The 14,461-nt window shown below is 46.4% G+C and overlaps 1 protein-coding gene across 11 annotated transcripts in view; it reads left to right on the top strand.

Moving 5' to 3' along the window:
• The window catches only part of LOC109869032 (membrane-associated guanylate kinase, WW and PDZ domain-containing protein 1), a 200,793-nt gene that overhangs the window by 155,465 nt on the left and 30,867 nt on the right, over window positions 1-14,461 (top strand). For 10 of the 11 annotated variants that reach the window (XM_031803412.1, XM_031803411.1, XM_020458852.2 and 7 more), the window contains exons 13-14: window positions 11,073-11,107; window positions 13,427-13,691. In XM_031803412.1, the coding sequence (XP_031659272.1) occupies window positions 11,073-11,107; window positions 13,427-13,691 (300 nt within the window). The remainder of the gene's footprint in view (window positions 1-11,072; window positions 11,108-13,426; window positions 13,692-14,461) is intronic. The other variant, XM_031803407.1, reaches the window with a different exon arrangement.

Here is a 14,461-nt window from a genome sequence, read left to right as displayed (position 1 = left end):
AACATGTCCGTGTAGACCAATTTGGGTTTCCAATCTCTCCAAAAGAATGTGGTGATCGATGGTTTCAAAAGCAGCACTAAGGTCTAGGAGCACGAGGACAGATGCAGAGCCTCGGTCCGATGCCATTAAAATGTCATTTACCACCTTCACAAGTGCCGTCTCAGTGCTATGATGGGGTCTAAAACCAGACTGAAGCATTTCGTATACATTGTTTGTCTTCAGGAAGGCAGTGAGTTGCTGCGCAACAGCCTTCTCAAACATTTTTGAGAGGAATGGAAGATCCGATATAGGCCGATAGTTTTTTATATTTTCTGGGTCAAGGTTTGGCTTTTTCAAGAGAGGCTTTATTACTGCCACTTTTAGTGAGTTTGGTACACATCCAGTGGATAGAGAGCCGTTTATTATGTTCAACATAGGAGGGCCAAGCACAGGAAGCAGCTCTTTCAGTAGTTTAGTTGGAATAGGGTCCAGTATGCAGCTTGAAGGTTTAGAGGCCATGATTATTTTCATCATTGTGTCAAGAGATATAGTACTAAAACACTTGAGCGTCTCTCTTGATCCTAGGTCCTGGCAGAGTTGTGCAGACTCAGGACAACTGAGGTTTGGAGGAATACGCAGGTTTAAAGAAGAGTCCGTAATTTGCTTTCTAATAATCATAATCTTTTCCTCAAAGAAGTTCATGAATTTATCACTGCTAAAGTGAAAGTCATCCTCTCTTGGGGAATGCTGCTTTTTAGTTAGCTTTGCGACAGTATTAAAAAGGAATTTCGGATTGTTCTTATTTTCCTCAATTAAGTTAGAAAAATAGGATGATCGAGCAGCAGTAAGGGCTCTACGGTACTGCACGGTACCGTCCTTCCAAGCTAGTCGGAAGACTTCCAGTTTGGTGTGGTGCCATTTCCGTTCCAATTTTCTGGAAGCTTGCTTCAGAGCTCGGGTATTTTCTGTGTACCAGGGAGCTAGTTTCTTATGAGACATTTTTTTAGTTTTTAGGGGTGCAACTGCATCTAGGGTATTGCGCAAGGTTAGATTGAGATCCTCAGTTAGGTGGTTAACTGATTTTTGTCCTCTGGCGTCCTTGGGTAGGCAGAGGGAGTCTGGAAGGGCATCAAGGAATCTTTGTGTTGTCTGTGAATTTATAGCACGACTTTTGATGTTCCTTGGTTGGGGTCTAAGCAGATTATTTGTTGCAATTGCAAACGTAATAAAATGGTGGTCCGATAGTCCAGGATTATGAGGAAAAACAATAAGATCCACCACATTTATTCCATGGGACAAAACTAGGTCCAGCGTATGACTGTGACAGTGAGTGGGTCCAGAGACATGTTGGACAAAACCCACTGAGTCGATGATGGCTCCGAAAGCCTTTTGGAGTGGGTCTGTGGACTTTTCCATGTGAATATTAAAGTCACCAAAGATTAGAATATTATCTGCTATGACTACAAGGTCCGATAGGAATTCAGGGAACTCAGTGAGAAACGCTGTATATGGCCCAGGAGGCCTGTAAACAGTAGCTATAAAAAGTGATTGAGTAGGCTGCATAGATTTCATGACTAGAAGCTCAAAAGACGAAAATGTCATTTTTTTTTTGTAAATTGCAATTTGCTATCGTAAATGTTAGCAACACCTCCGCCTTTGCGGGATGCACGGGGGATATGGTCACTAGTGTAGCCAGGAGGTGAGGCCTCATTTAAAACAGTAAATTCATCAGGCTTAAGCCATGTTTCAGTCAGGCCAATCACATCAAGATTATGATCAGTGATTAGTTCATTGACTATAATTGCCTTTGAAGTAAGGGATCTAACATTAAGTAGCCCTATTTTGAGATGTGAGGTATCATGATCTCTTTCAGTAATGACAGGAATGGAGGTGGTCTTTATCCTAGTGAGATTGCTAAGGCGAACACCGCCATGTTTAGTTTTGCCCAACCTAGGTCGAGGCACAGACACGGTCTCAATGGTGATAGCTGAGCTGACTACACTGACTGTGCTAATGGCAGACTCCACTATGCTGGCAGGCTGGCTAACAGCCTGCTGCCTGGCCTGCACCCTATTTCATTGTGGAGCTAGAGGAGTTAGAGCCCTGTCTATGTTGGTAGATAAGATGAGAGCACCCCTCCAGCTAGGATGGAGTCCGTCACTCCTCAGCAGGTCAGGCTTGGTCCTGTTTGTGGGTGAGTCCCAGAAAGAGGGCCAATTATATACAAATTCTAACTTTTGGGAGGGGCAGAAAACAGTTTTCAACCAGCGATTGAGTTGTGAGACTCTGCTGTAGAGCTCATCACTCCCCCTAACTGGGAGGGGGCCAGAGACAATTACTCGATGCCGACACATCTTTCTAGCTGATATGCACGCAGAAGCTATGTTGCGCTTAGTGATTTCTGACTGTTTCATCCTAACATCGTTGGTGCCGACGTGGATAACAATATCTCTATACTCTCTACACCCGCCAGTTTTAGCTTTAGCCAGCACCATCTTCAGATTAGCCTTAACGTCGGTAGCCCTGCCCCCGGGTAAACAGTGTATGATCGCTGGATGATTCGCTTTAAGTCTAATACTGCGGGTAATGGAGTCGCCAATGACTAGAGTTTTCAATTTGTCAGAGCTAATGGTGGGAAGCTTCGGCGTCTCAGACCCCGTAACGGGAGGAGTAGAGACCAGAGAAGAATCGGCCTCTGACTCCGACCCGCTGCTTAATGGGGAAAACCGGTTGAAAGTTTCTGTCGGCTGAATGAGCGACACCGGTTGAGCGTTCCTACAGCATTTCCTTCCAGAAACCGTGAGAAAGTTGTCCGGCTGCGGGGACTGTGCCAGGGGATTTACACTACTATCTGTACTTACTGGTGCCACAGACGCTGTTTCATCCTTTCCTACACTGAAATTACCCTTGCCTAACGATTGCGTCTGAAGCTGGGCTTGCAGCACAGCTATCCTCGCCGTAAGGCGAGTACAGCGGCTGCAATTAGAAGGCATCATGTTAATGTTACTACTTAGCTTCGGCTGTTGGAGGTCCTGACGAATCGTGTCCAGATAAAGCGTCCGGAGTGAAAAAGTTGAGGAAAAAATAAATATATGAACGGTAATTAAAAAGTGAAAACCGTAAAGTTGTCAGGTAGCAAAACAGGTTAGCAACAAAACGCACAGCAACTCGAACTAGGCAAGTCAGTTAAGAACAAATTCTTATTTACAATGACGAGGGCCTGGGAATAAAAACATTTAATGAATACAGTGTAAATATAGAACAAAACACACATCACAACAGGAGAGACAACACAACACTACATAAAGAGAGACCTAAGACAAGAACATAGCAAAGCAGCAGCACATGACAACACAGCATGGTAGCAACACAACATAACAACAACATGGTAGCAACACAACATGGTAGCAGCACAAAACATGGTACAAACATTATTGAGCACAGTCAACAGCACAAAGGTCAAGTGTGTGTATAGTGTGTGTGTGTGTAATATCCCCAAATCATATCCAACCAGAAACTGTGGATAGATGGCAGCATTCATGCAAAACTGAAAGCGAAAACCACCACATTTACGGCAAGGTGACTAGGAACATGGATGAGTACAAACAGTGTAGTTATTCCCACAGTAAGACAATCAAACTGGCAAAAAGACAGTACAGGGACAAAGTCAAGTCACAATTCAACAGCTCAGATAGGAGATGTATGTGGCAGCGACCTGGACAAGCTATTCACCTTCACCACTTCCATGTGAGTAAAACATTTATGCGTGTTAACTGTCGCAAGGCTGTCGGCCCAGGCGGCATCCCAAGCCACGTCCACAAAGCTTGTGTAGACCAGCTGGCTGGAGTGTTTACGGACATATTCAATCAATCCTTATCCCAGTCTGTTGTCCCCACTTCAAGATGTCCACCATTGTTCCTGTACCCAAGAAAGCGAAGGTAACTGAACTAAATGACTATTGCCCGTAGCACTCACTTCTGTCATCATGAAGTGCTTTGAGAGGCTAGTTAAGGATATCACCTCCACCTACCCCACACCTCCAATTTGCATACCGCCCCAACAGATCCACGGATGATGCAATCGCCATTGCACTGGACATTGCCCTATCTGGACAAGAGGAATACCTGTATGGGGGAAAGCTGTTCTTCGGCTACTGATCAGCCTTCGACACCATAGTGCCCTCCTAGCTCATCACTAAGCTTTGGGCCCTGGGTCTGAACCCTGCCCTGTGTAACACGGGTGCCCCACAAGGGAGCGTGCTCAGCCCCCTTCTCTACTCCCTGTCCACCCATGACTGTGTGGCCACACACGTCTCCAACGCAATCATCAAGTTTGCAGAAGACACAAGAATGGTAGACCTGATTACCAACAACAATGAGACAGCCCTGGCGGGGTAGTGCCAGGAAAATAACCAGGAAAATAACCTCCCCTTCAAATGAAGGGGCTGATAGTGGACTTCAGTAGATAGCAGAGACAGCACACCCCCATCCACATCAATGAGGCTGCAGTGGAGAGAGTGAAAACCTTCATGTTCCTTGGCAACCTGAAATGGTCCAGCCACACAGACAGTGTGGTAAAAAAGGTAATTCGTCTTGGCACCTAAGACCTTCACGAACTTCTACAGATGCACCATTGACAGCATGCTGTCAGGCTGTATCACTGCCTGGTATGGCAATTGCACCATCCTCAACTGCAGGGCTCTCCAGAGGATGGTGTGGTCTGCCCAGAGCATCACCAAAGCATACTGCCTTCCCTTCAGGACTTCTACAGCCCCCGGTGTCACAGGAAGAATAAGAAGATCATCAAAGACCTCAGCCACCAGGCACTACAGGTGCATCAAAGCTGGAACCAAGAGACTGAAAAACAGCCTATATCTCCAGGACATCCAACTGTTCAATAGTCACCACAAGCCGGCCTCCGCCCAGTACCATGCCCTGCAAATAGTCTCTGTTACTAACCGGCGTCCGCCCTGTACCATGCCCTGCAAATAGTCTCTGTTACTAACCGGCCTCCGCCCTGTACCATGCCCTGCAATTAGTCTCTGTTACTAACCGGCCTGTACCCTGCCCTGCACTTAGTCTCTGTTACTAACCGGCCTGTACCATGCCCTGCACTTAGTCTCTGTTACTAACCGCCCTGTACCCTGTACCCTGCCCTGCACTTAGTCTCTGTTACTAACCGCCCTGTACCCTGTACCCTGCCCTGAAATTAGTTTCTGTTACTAACCGGCCTGTACCATGCCCTGCACTTAGTCTCTGTTACTAACCGGCCTCCGCCCTGTACCCTGCCCTGCACTTAGTCTCTGTTACTAACCGCCCTGTACCCTGCCCTGCACTTAGTCACTGTTACTAACAGGCCTCCGCCCAGTACCCTACCCTGAACTTAGTCACTGTTACTAACCGGCCTCCGCCCTGTACCCTGCCCTGCACTTAGTCTCTGTTACTAACCGCCCTGTACCCTGCCCTGCACTTAGTCTCTGTTACTAACTGGCCTCCGCCCTGTACCCTGCCCTGCACTTAGTCTCTGTTACTAACCGGCCTGTACCATGCCCTGCACTTAGTCTCTGTTACTAACCGCCCTGTACCCTGCCCTGCACTTAGTCTCTGTTACTAACCGGCCTGTAAACCTGTACCCTGCCCTGCACTTAGTCTCTGTTACTAACCGGCCTCCGCCCTGTACCATGTCCTGCACTTAGTCTCTGTTACTAACCGGCCTCCGCCCTGTACCCTGCCCTGCACTTAGTCTCTGTTACTAACCCCCCAGTACCCTGCCTTGCACTTAGTCTCTGTTACTAACCGGCCTGTACCATGCCCTGCACTTAGTCTCTGTTACTAACCGGCCTTCGCCCTGTACCCTGCCCTGCACTTAGTCTCTGTTACTAACCGGCCTCCGCCCTGTACCCTGCCCTGCACTTAGTCTCTGTTACTAACCCCCCAGTACCCTGCCCTGCACTTAGTCTCTGTTACTAACCGGCCTGTACCATGCCCTGCACTTAGTCTCTGTTACTAACCGGCCTTCGCCCTGTACCCTGCCCTGCACTTAGTCACTGTTACTAACCGACCTCCACCCTATACCATGCCCTGCACTTAGTCTCTGTTACTAACCGGCCTTCGCCCTGTACCCTGCCCTGCACTTAGTCTCTGTTACTAACCCCCCAGTACCCTGCCCTGCACTTAGTCTCTGTTACTAACCGGCCTGTACCATGCCCTGCACTTAGTCTCTGTTACTAACCGGCCTTCGCCCTGTACCCTGCCCTGCACTTAGTCACTGTTACTAACCGACCTCCACCCTATACCATGCCCTGCACTTAGTCTCTGTTACTAACCGGCCTCCGCCCTGTACCCTGCCCTGCACTTAGTCTCTGTTACTAACCCCCCAGTACCCTGCCCTGCACTTAGTCTCTGTTACTAACCGGCCTGTACCATGCCCTGCACTTAGTCTCTGTTACTAACCGGCCTTCGCCCTGTACCCTGCCCTGCACTTAGTCACTGTTACTAACCGACCTCCACCCTATACCCTACCCTGAACTTAGTCACTGTTACTAACCGGACTCCGCCCTGTACCCTACCCTGAACTTAGTCACTGTTACTAACCGGCCTCCGCCCTGTACCCTACCCTGCACTTAGTCACTGTTACTAACCGACCTCCACCCTATACCCTACTCTGAACTTAGTCACTGTTACTAACCGGCCTCCGCCCTATACCCTACTCTGAACTTAGTCACTGTTACTAACCGGGCCTCCGCCCAGTACCCTGCCCTGCACTTAGTCACTGTTACTAACCGGGCCTCCGCCCAGTACCCTACCCTGAACTTAGTCACTGTTACTAACCGGGCCTCCGCCCAGTACCCTACCCTGAACTTAGTCACTGTTACTAACCGGGCCTCCACCCAGTACCCTGCCCTGCACTTAGTCACTGTTACTAACCGGGCCTCCACCCAGTACCATGCCCTGCACTTAGTCACTGTTACTAACCGGGCCTCCACCCAGTACCATGCCCTGCACTTAGTCACTGTTACTAACCGGGCCTCCACCCAGTACCATGCCCTGCACTTAGTCACTGTTACTAGCCAGCTACCACCCGGTACTCAAACCTGCACCTTAGAGACTGCTGCCCTATGTACATTGAACACTGGTCACTTTAATAATGTTTACATACTGTTTCACCTACTTCATAAGTATATTCTGCATTCTAGTCAAGGCTCATCCTATATAATTACTGCTCTACACACCTTCCCTATTCACATACTGTCCATCCTGTCTATACAGCATCATATACGTATACTGTAGATTTATATTCCGGACCTTAACATTGCTCCTTCTAATTCTTAATTCCTTTCTTTTGATTTGTGTGTATTGTTTTGTATTGTCAGGTATTACTGCACTGTTGGAGCTAGAAACATAAGCATTTCACTGCACCTGCGATAACATCGACAAAATATGTTTATGCGACCAATAACATTTGATTTGATCTGATGTTGCGTGTGTGCTCGCACGTGTGTGTGTGTGTGTGTGTGTGTGTGTGTGTGTGTGTGTGTGTGTGTGTGTGTGTGTGTGTGTGTGTGTGTGTGTGTGTGTGTGTGTGTGTGTGAGAGTGAAAGGAGGGATGTGTGTTTCCCTCCTACAATATGTGATATTGTATCTCCTTTTGTCCCTTGTGCATCAGCGGGCCTCTACATAACCTGGGCATTGGTCTAGATTTAACGCACAGTGGCAGCAAGGACAGAACTGAGAGACGTGTACATCACAGTGCTGGAACTACTCTAACACAGTGAGGCGCTGAACCACGTGTGAACATGCATTACCGCAGCAAGACATGTAAATCTGCTGCTTTAGCTGCATAAGTGGGCTGTTTGCAGAGCAGGGACAAGTCTATTACAATCATTTCAATGCAGTAGTGGGCATTTAATTCACATTGAAAATTGCTCCAGATTATTTATCATATTTATCAATTTGATGTGTAGGTCAGATTTAATGCCAGCCTGGCCGCAGATCTGAATACACTTTAGCTACTGTTCCCCTGACTAGCGATATACAGTATCATCAATATATTATTGAGTGGCATTAGGTAGGTCCACAATGCAAAACAATGTTTGGGAACCACTGGTCTAATCAACCTCTGTTGATCTTCTGATGTAACTTATGTGCATCCTGACACACACACACACACACACACACACACACACACACACACACACACACACACACACACACACACACACACACACACACACACACACACACACACACACACACACACACACACACACACACACACACACACACACACACCTTGCTATGATGTTCCTCCCACTCCTTGACATTAGGCAATTCCACTGTCTGAAAAAAAGAGAGAGAGAAAGAGAGGATGAATTATGAATCATGGAGAGGGGCTTCGCAGGCAGCAACAGAAAGTTTGAACATTTAATGATTTTCGCCAATGCAGCAGAATGGGTAAAGAAAGAGCTTTCCTATCGTGTGTTAACATTGCCGGAAGGTTCCATTGATGTTTTCAGAGTGTTTTCTTTGTGCTGGGTTGCGGGATAGTGACAGCGTGAGGGCATGCATCGTTCACAGGTGAACCTTAAATCAGTTTGAGATTAAAGTGGAGGATGGTTTATTGGCTTTATCTAAGGTGGATGAGATGCAGGAGAGAGGCTGAACCCTGGTAGATGGAGATACCTCAGGGATCAAACGCTCTTCGGGAGGTATTCATTATACCTTCTCTAGAAAGTACACATGCAGCATGCTCCATGTTAAACAGAAAGCGCTACTGTAGTTTGATAATGACCTCTAATGCGCTATTAAATTCCCTACTTACATTATACATCAATCTGGTTTCCTAGGTAGTATGCTATCAATCTGGTTTCCTAGGAGGTATGCTATCAATCTGGTATCCTAGCTAGTATGCTATCAATCTGGTATCCTAGGTAGTATGCTATCAATCTGGTATCCTAGGTAGTATGCTATCAATCTGGTTTCCTAGGTAGTATGCTATCAATCTGGTATGCTAGGTAGTATGCTATCAATCAGGTTTCCTAGGTAAATGCTATCAATCTGGTATCCTAGGTAGTATGCTATCAATCTGGTTTCCTAGGTAGTATGCTATCAATCTGGTTTCATTGGTAGTATGCTATCAATCTGGTTTCCTAGGTTGTTTGCTATCAATCTGGTATCCTAGGTAGTATGCTATAAATCTGGTATCCTAGGTAGTATGCTATCAATCTGGTATCCTAGGTAGTATGCTATCAATCTGGTTTCCTAGGTTGTTTGCTATCAATCTGGTATCCTAGGTAGTATGCTATAAATCTGGTATGCTAGGTAGTATGCTATCAATCTGGTATCCTAGGTAGTTTGCTATCAATCTGGTATCCTAGGTAGTTTGCTATCAATCTGGTATCCTAGGTAGTATGCTATCAATCTGGTATCCTAGGTAGTATGCTATCAATCTGGTATCCTAGGTAGTTTGCTATCAATCTGGTATCCTAGGTAGTATTCTGCTGCAGGTGTTTTTTTATAATAGCCTACATGACCTTAGAATTATACGGTTCTATCTGCAAAAATATGATTCTGAGATAATTGGCTTTAACGTTCCAAATCCTCATTGGTAAAACATGTTTTATCTTGTATTCTTTATGGCTTACGGGAGAATATTACCTAGGTAGAGGACATTGTACAGAACAAGGCTATGTCAATAACTCAGTGTTGACAAAATGCAGCTAGAACCTTAGAATTCCTGTTGAATTGATACAAAGACAAAGAAGGAAGGGACAATAGTGCTTATCGGTATCTCTGCTGCTCTGCTCAGTGGGCTACTTGTCATGGATTCCGTACCAGTTGCTTGAAACAGGTTGATTGTATCAGTTGGTTTTACAATTTAGGGTTTTGTTTCACAGCTAAACTGTGTGAATGGATATCATGGTTGTGAGGGGTTTGGAATAAACTGTTCACTTTAAATGTAGATTATTGGTATTCATCATCCCATTACTTCTAGTGTGTGTGCGCGTGCGTGTGTGTGTGTGTGTGTGTGTGAGAAGGAGAGTCAGGGGGGGGGGGTAGGGGTGGATGCCAGCAAGCAAGCCACAACGTGCAAGGATGAGGTGGGGGGGGGGCATAGGAAAAAAAGAGAGGGGGAGAAAGAGAGGGAGGGAGTAGACAAGATCTGCTTCTCAATGTGTGAGCGTTAAGCAGAGGAGCTGCTGCCTGCTGTAGGTGAACACACAGAGACTTTCAGAAGATGTTCTCAGTGAGAGGGGAGCTGACAATGGCCTTCCATATCATGCTCAAGCTCCTGGACTCCTGGTAATACAGCAGGATCTTCTTTTGATCAGGAAATGTAAAACTTGTAGTGTATTTGAGGTTTAAAAAGGATTCTGAAGTTTAATTTCCCAATGAAATTTCAAACGTGATCTTCCCTTATGAAAAATGTATCAACCCCTGCAAAAATGTGCATTAATTATAATCCACATAATAATTCACATTTCCTGTTGTTGCAGGATTATTTTCCTGCTGTAGCAAATTGGCTCAAATTAAGATCCTAAATCTGTAGTTGAGATTCTACCTGCAGAGTGCTGTGTCTCATTCTCATTTGGTGGTTTAGTCGCTCAGTGGCTCTTCTTCAGTGGTACGGTGGATGGGAGAAACCTTCTGCAGCGTCAGTCAGTCAGTCAGCTTCACTAATGTAGAGAGATCAGTAGCTCCTGTCTTAGTAGCAGGAGAGAGAAGAGGTGAGTGAGAGAGAGAGGGTGAGAGAGAGAGGGTGAGAGAGAGAGAGAGAGAGAGAGAGAGAGAGAGGGTGAGAGAGAGAGAGGGTGAGCGAGAGGGAGGGAGAGGGGGAGGGGGAGGGAGAGGGTTAGCAGACCGCATGGGGAGGCGGTGATCACTCTGGCTAACGCACAACGTAGCACAGCGCAGCACCACTCTGAGAATGAGAGAGAGTGAGAGCTGGGCTCTGCAGCAGGACCCGTCGTCCTTCCCTCCATCCTTGCGTCCCTCCGTCTGTCCGGTGAAGTGGTTGTTTTTGCTCGGGGTGAACGGTTACGGAGTAACGCCGGTCATTAATGCTCTCTCTGTCTCTCTGCCGCTGCTTTGCAGGAGTGGTGCCAGCCAAGAGGAGCCCCAAGCTGGTGGTAAGTACAACACAACTCTCCTCTCCTTCTTCTCCTCACTTCTTCTCCCTTTCCTCCTCTGCATGTGTTAGGGTTATTCCCCCGGTGCATGCCTGCTTTCTACTGGATGGATGTGGGGGCTATTTAAAGAACAAAAGACATGGAGCCTTCCATATACCTCCCCTGCTACTTGTCTTTCTCCCCTCTTTCTCCTCTCTCTCTCCCTCACTGTCTGTGACCTCCTTTTCTTTCTCTCTTTCTGAAACTCCCCAATGCTCCCTCTCCCTGTCTTTTCTCTCTCCATATTATATATCTCTTTCTCTCCCGCTCTCTCTCCTATCCTCCCTCCACCTCTCCCATGCTGTCATACTATCAGCGATTAAGGTTGGCCTTGGTGCCCTGGTTGAGTCGTTGTATTAGTGACCAGCTGGTAGGGGTGGCATAGGGTCATGGATGAGGGGAAAGAGGGAGGAGGGAGGGGCTGTCATAGTAGTGGCTTGTGTAGAGGAGGATAGATGAACAAATAATGATGGACTGAGGGACCTGAAGGAAATGTTAGAGGCATTCTATGGGAGTGACTCACATGCTTGAGCCCAGAGGTACAGTGGACAGAGAGGAGGAGAGGCACACTAGCTACCTCAGTGCTGGAGCAGTAGGATGGCCTCTCCAGGGACAATAACTTTATTCTGAGGTTTAAAGAGCGAACGCCTCCTCATCCTTAACACACATCTTAACCTGATGAGAAGTCAATACTGGCTATGAGGAGACAACACTAGAGCTGTAAATAATACTCAGCCCATGGCATCCCCTGGAGCCTCATCCAGAGGGTAAAGTTGTCCCTAGAATGGGTCCTAGATCCGTTTTGTGTTCTGCCACCCTATTGGTTTAAATCAGTATTTGGGAAGGCAGCAAAGGAGGAACACTCCACTCATAGTGATTTATGCTCCCAACTGTGTTTTTATTATGACTGTTTATCAAACCTTAGCTCGTCATCAGGTAAAGGGAGGGTGGGCTAAACCTAGTTCAGTGCCAAACTGGCAACTTCTACCCACAGCCATCCACAGAGTATGTATACTATAGGAATGTGGATAATACATTACATACATATTTCAGCGTTCCTGTTAACAGGAAGCAGGGCTATTTGGGATTAGGGATTAGTGAGATATGGCATCGGTCATAGATGGGGCATCGCTGATTGAGGTCATGTGACAGGGTAGGGGAGGGGAAGGGCTCTGTAAGGGTTGAGCGGGGGCAATGGTGACCCTGGTCGGTTGCCACTGTCAATTCGTTTTTCACGATGGGAAAGCAGTCTTTGTGTCGTATCATTGAAATGTCAGGCTGCATGCACGTCTGTGTCTAAGCGCTGTTCTGCCTCTGATGCTGGGCTTTAAATATGTTCTTAGAGTACACTGGCATTTGCAAGAGGGACCCAATTGTCTTGGTGTATTTGCAAAGTGTGGGCTTGTAAGTGTGTTTTTGTTTCTACTAACAAGCTTGTGTTTGCTTCTCCTCTCATTCATAATGTTGATTTTAATATTTTATCAACCATAACAAATATCATAGAACTGTCAAATGTCTTAATGTATCTAGATACAACCTGATGACATGGTTTCCTTGGCCTGAACCTGTATGTTCAATGTGTTAGACACCTCCAGGTTTTTCATATTCCATTTTGATAAGCTTCTTCAAATGTCCCAGTCTTATAACCAAGCTTAGAGGTCTTATATTCAGTGAATTGCACTGAACTGAATATATCTTTTTTGTATAAAAAAAATATAAAAAACTGAAAACTAAGTGTTATTGGCTGAGAGGTTTGGTACATTAATTCTGTACAATTGTGAAAATGATGATAATGCCCTTTTAGTGTAAGTGCTATTTGAGAAGACCGTCTGAAATTTCAGCCCATTTTGGTGGGAAGCAGTTCTCGCCTTCCTGGTGTCATGATAAATGGGGGAACATGAACGTAGTGTGTGTATGAATAAACACATCGTGTTGTCTTATTGTAATATAAAGAAACTATTCAGAGACTGTTCTGTGTGTGGGCGTCATAGAAACCATGTCATCTCTCCCGCACACCGTTAGAATGCAGCTCTTACTGACCGACACAATCAATTCACTTGGTGTTTCTATGATAATGACCTTGGATGGTTGTTTCCTTATTCTCTCTCTCGACTACCTTCCCTTCTTACTCATCTCTCTTTTTTCACTCCGTCTTTATTCTGTCTTCTCTTATTCGGCCCTCTCTTTCTCCTTCTTTCTCACTATCACCTCACCTTCTCGTCTTATCTCTCTCCCCCCCTTTCTCCCTCCTTTCTCTCCCTCCCCATTCTGCCCATTCAGCAGCAGCTGGAGAGGAAGGACAGTCAGAGCAGCTCCCAGCACAGTGTGTGCAGCCATCGCAGCACCCACACAGACTCTCCCAGCCACCCCTCCTCCAACATGCCCAGTGAGGCCGTAGGCCCCCCAACGGCCGCCCCCACTCAGCTGCTGCCTGGCCTGCCTCCCCTGCCCACCCAGGACCCTGGAGATGGTACCATGACCCTCCAGAAGAAGCCAGACCCCTTCAAGATCTGGGCCCAGTCCAGGAGCATGTATGAGAGCAGACGTGAGTCATCAGTCATCACTTCACTGTGGTTGTTTGGCACAACTGAAGTGTAGGTTCAACAATGCTGCCGAACACAAATACATCAAAAATGTATAAACTTGAGTGAATGAGCCTGGGATCTGATCATCATGCCTGTTGATTGGTGGGAAGAGAGAAACTCTTGAAACTTTTCTGATTATTCTGTTGGGATTAGACTAGGCAGTGTATGAGTGTGTTTAAGTAAGTGGGTGTTGCATTGTGTCCTGGAGGAGAAGCATTGTTAAGTACTTTGTAGGAACAGCTGTGTGTGTGTGTGTGTGTGTGTGTGTGTGTGTGTGTGTGTGTGTGTGTGTGTGTGTGTGTGTGTGTGTGTGTGTGTGTGTGTGTGTGTGTGTGTGTGTGTGTGTGTGTGTGTGTGTGTGTGTGTGTGTGTGTGTGTGTGTGTGTGTGTGTTTGAGTCAAACCTGACTCTGTGACAGAAGATGTCTCGGAGAGCTTAGTCTCCTTCAGACACAGACGTGTTTCTTGCTCTGTGAGGCTATCGACACCTCTCAATATAGGACTGTGTAGGTCTGATGCCAGCGGAATTAGGGACTAGAAATGCAGGATCACATGCATCCTACCTTGCTGACGACTCAGAAATGAAATATATGGTATATCCAGTGTTGACACACGTCATGAGCTATTTGACAAAAATAATGTAGATGTTTTCATCAGCAGAAAAAATAGTCATCTATTTGAACAATAGTGTGGTGCATACAATACTTTTTCCTTGTTCTAACCCTAAGAAT

The sequence above is a fragment of the Oncorhynchus kisutch genome, linkage group LG24 (genome assembly GCF_002021735.2).
Source record: "Oncorhynchus kisutch isolate 150728-3 linkage group LG24, Okis_V2, whole genome shotgun sequence".
In the NCBI taxonomy this organism is placed as follows: domain Eukaryota; kingdom Metazoa; phylum Chordata; class Actinopteri; order Salmoniformes; family Salmonidae; genus Oncorhynchus; species Oncorhynchus kisutch.
The sequence above is the reverse complement of the archived record's forward strand: the minus strand, read 5'-3'. Positions and strand labels throughout refer to the sequence as shown.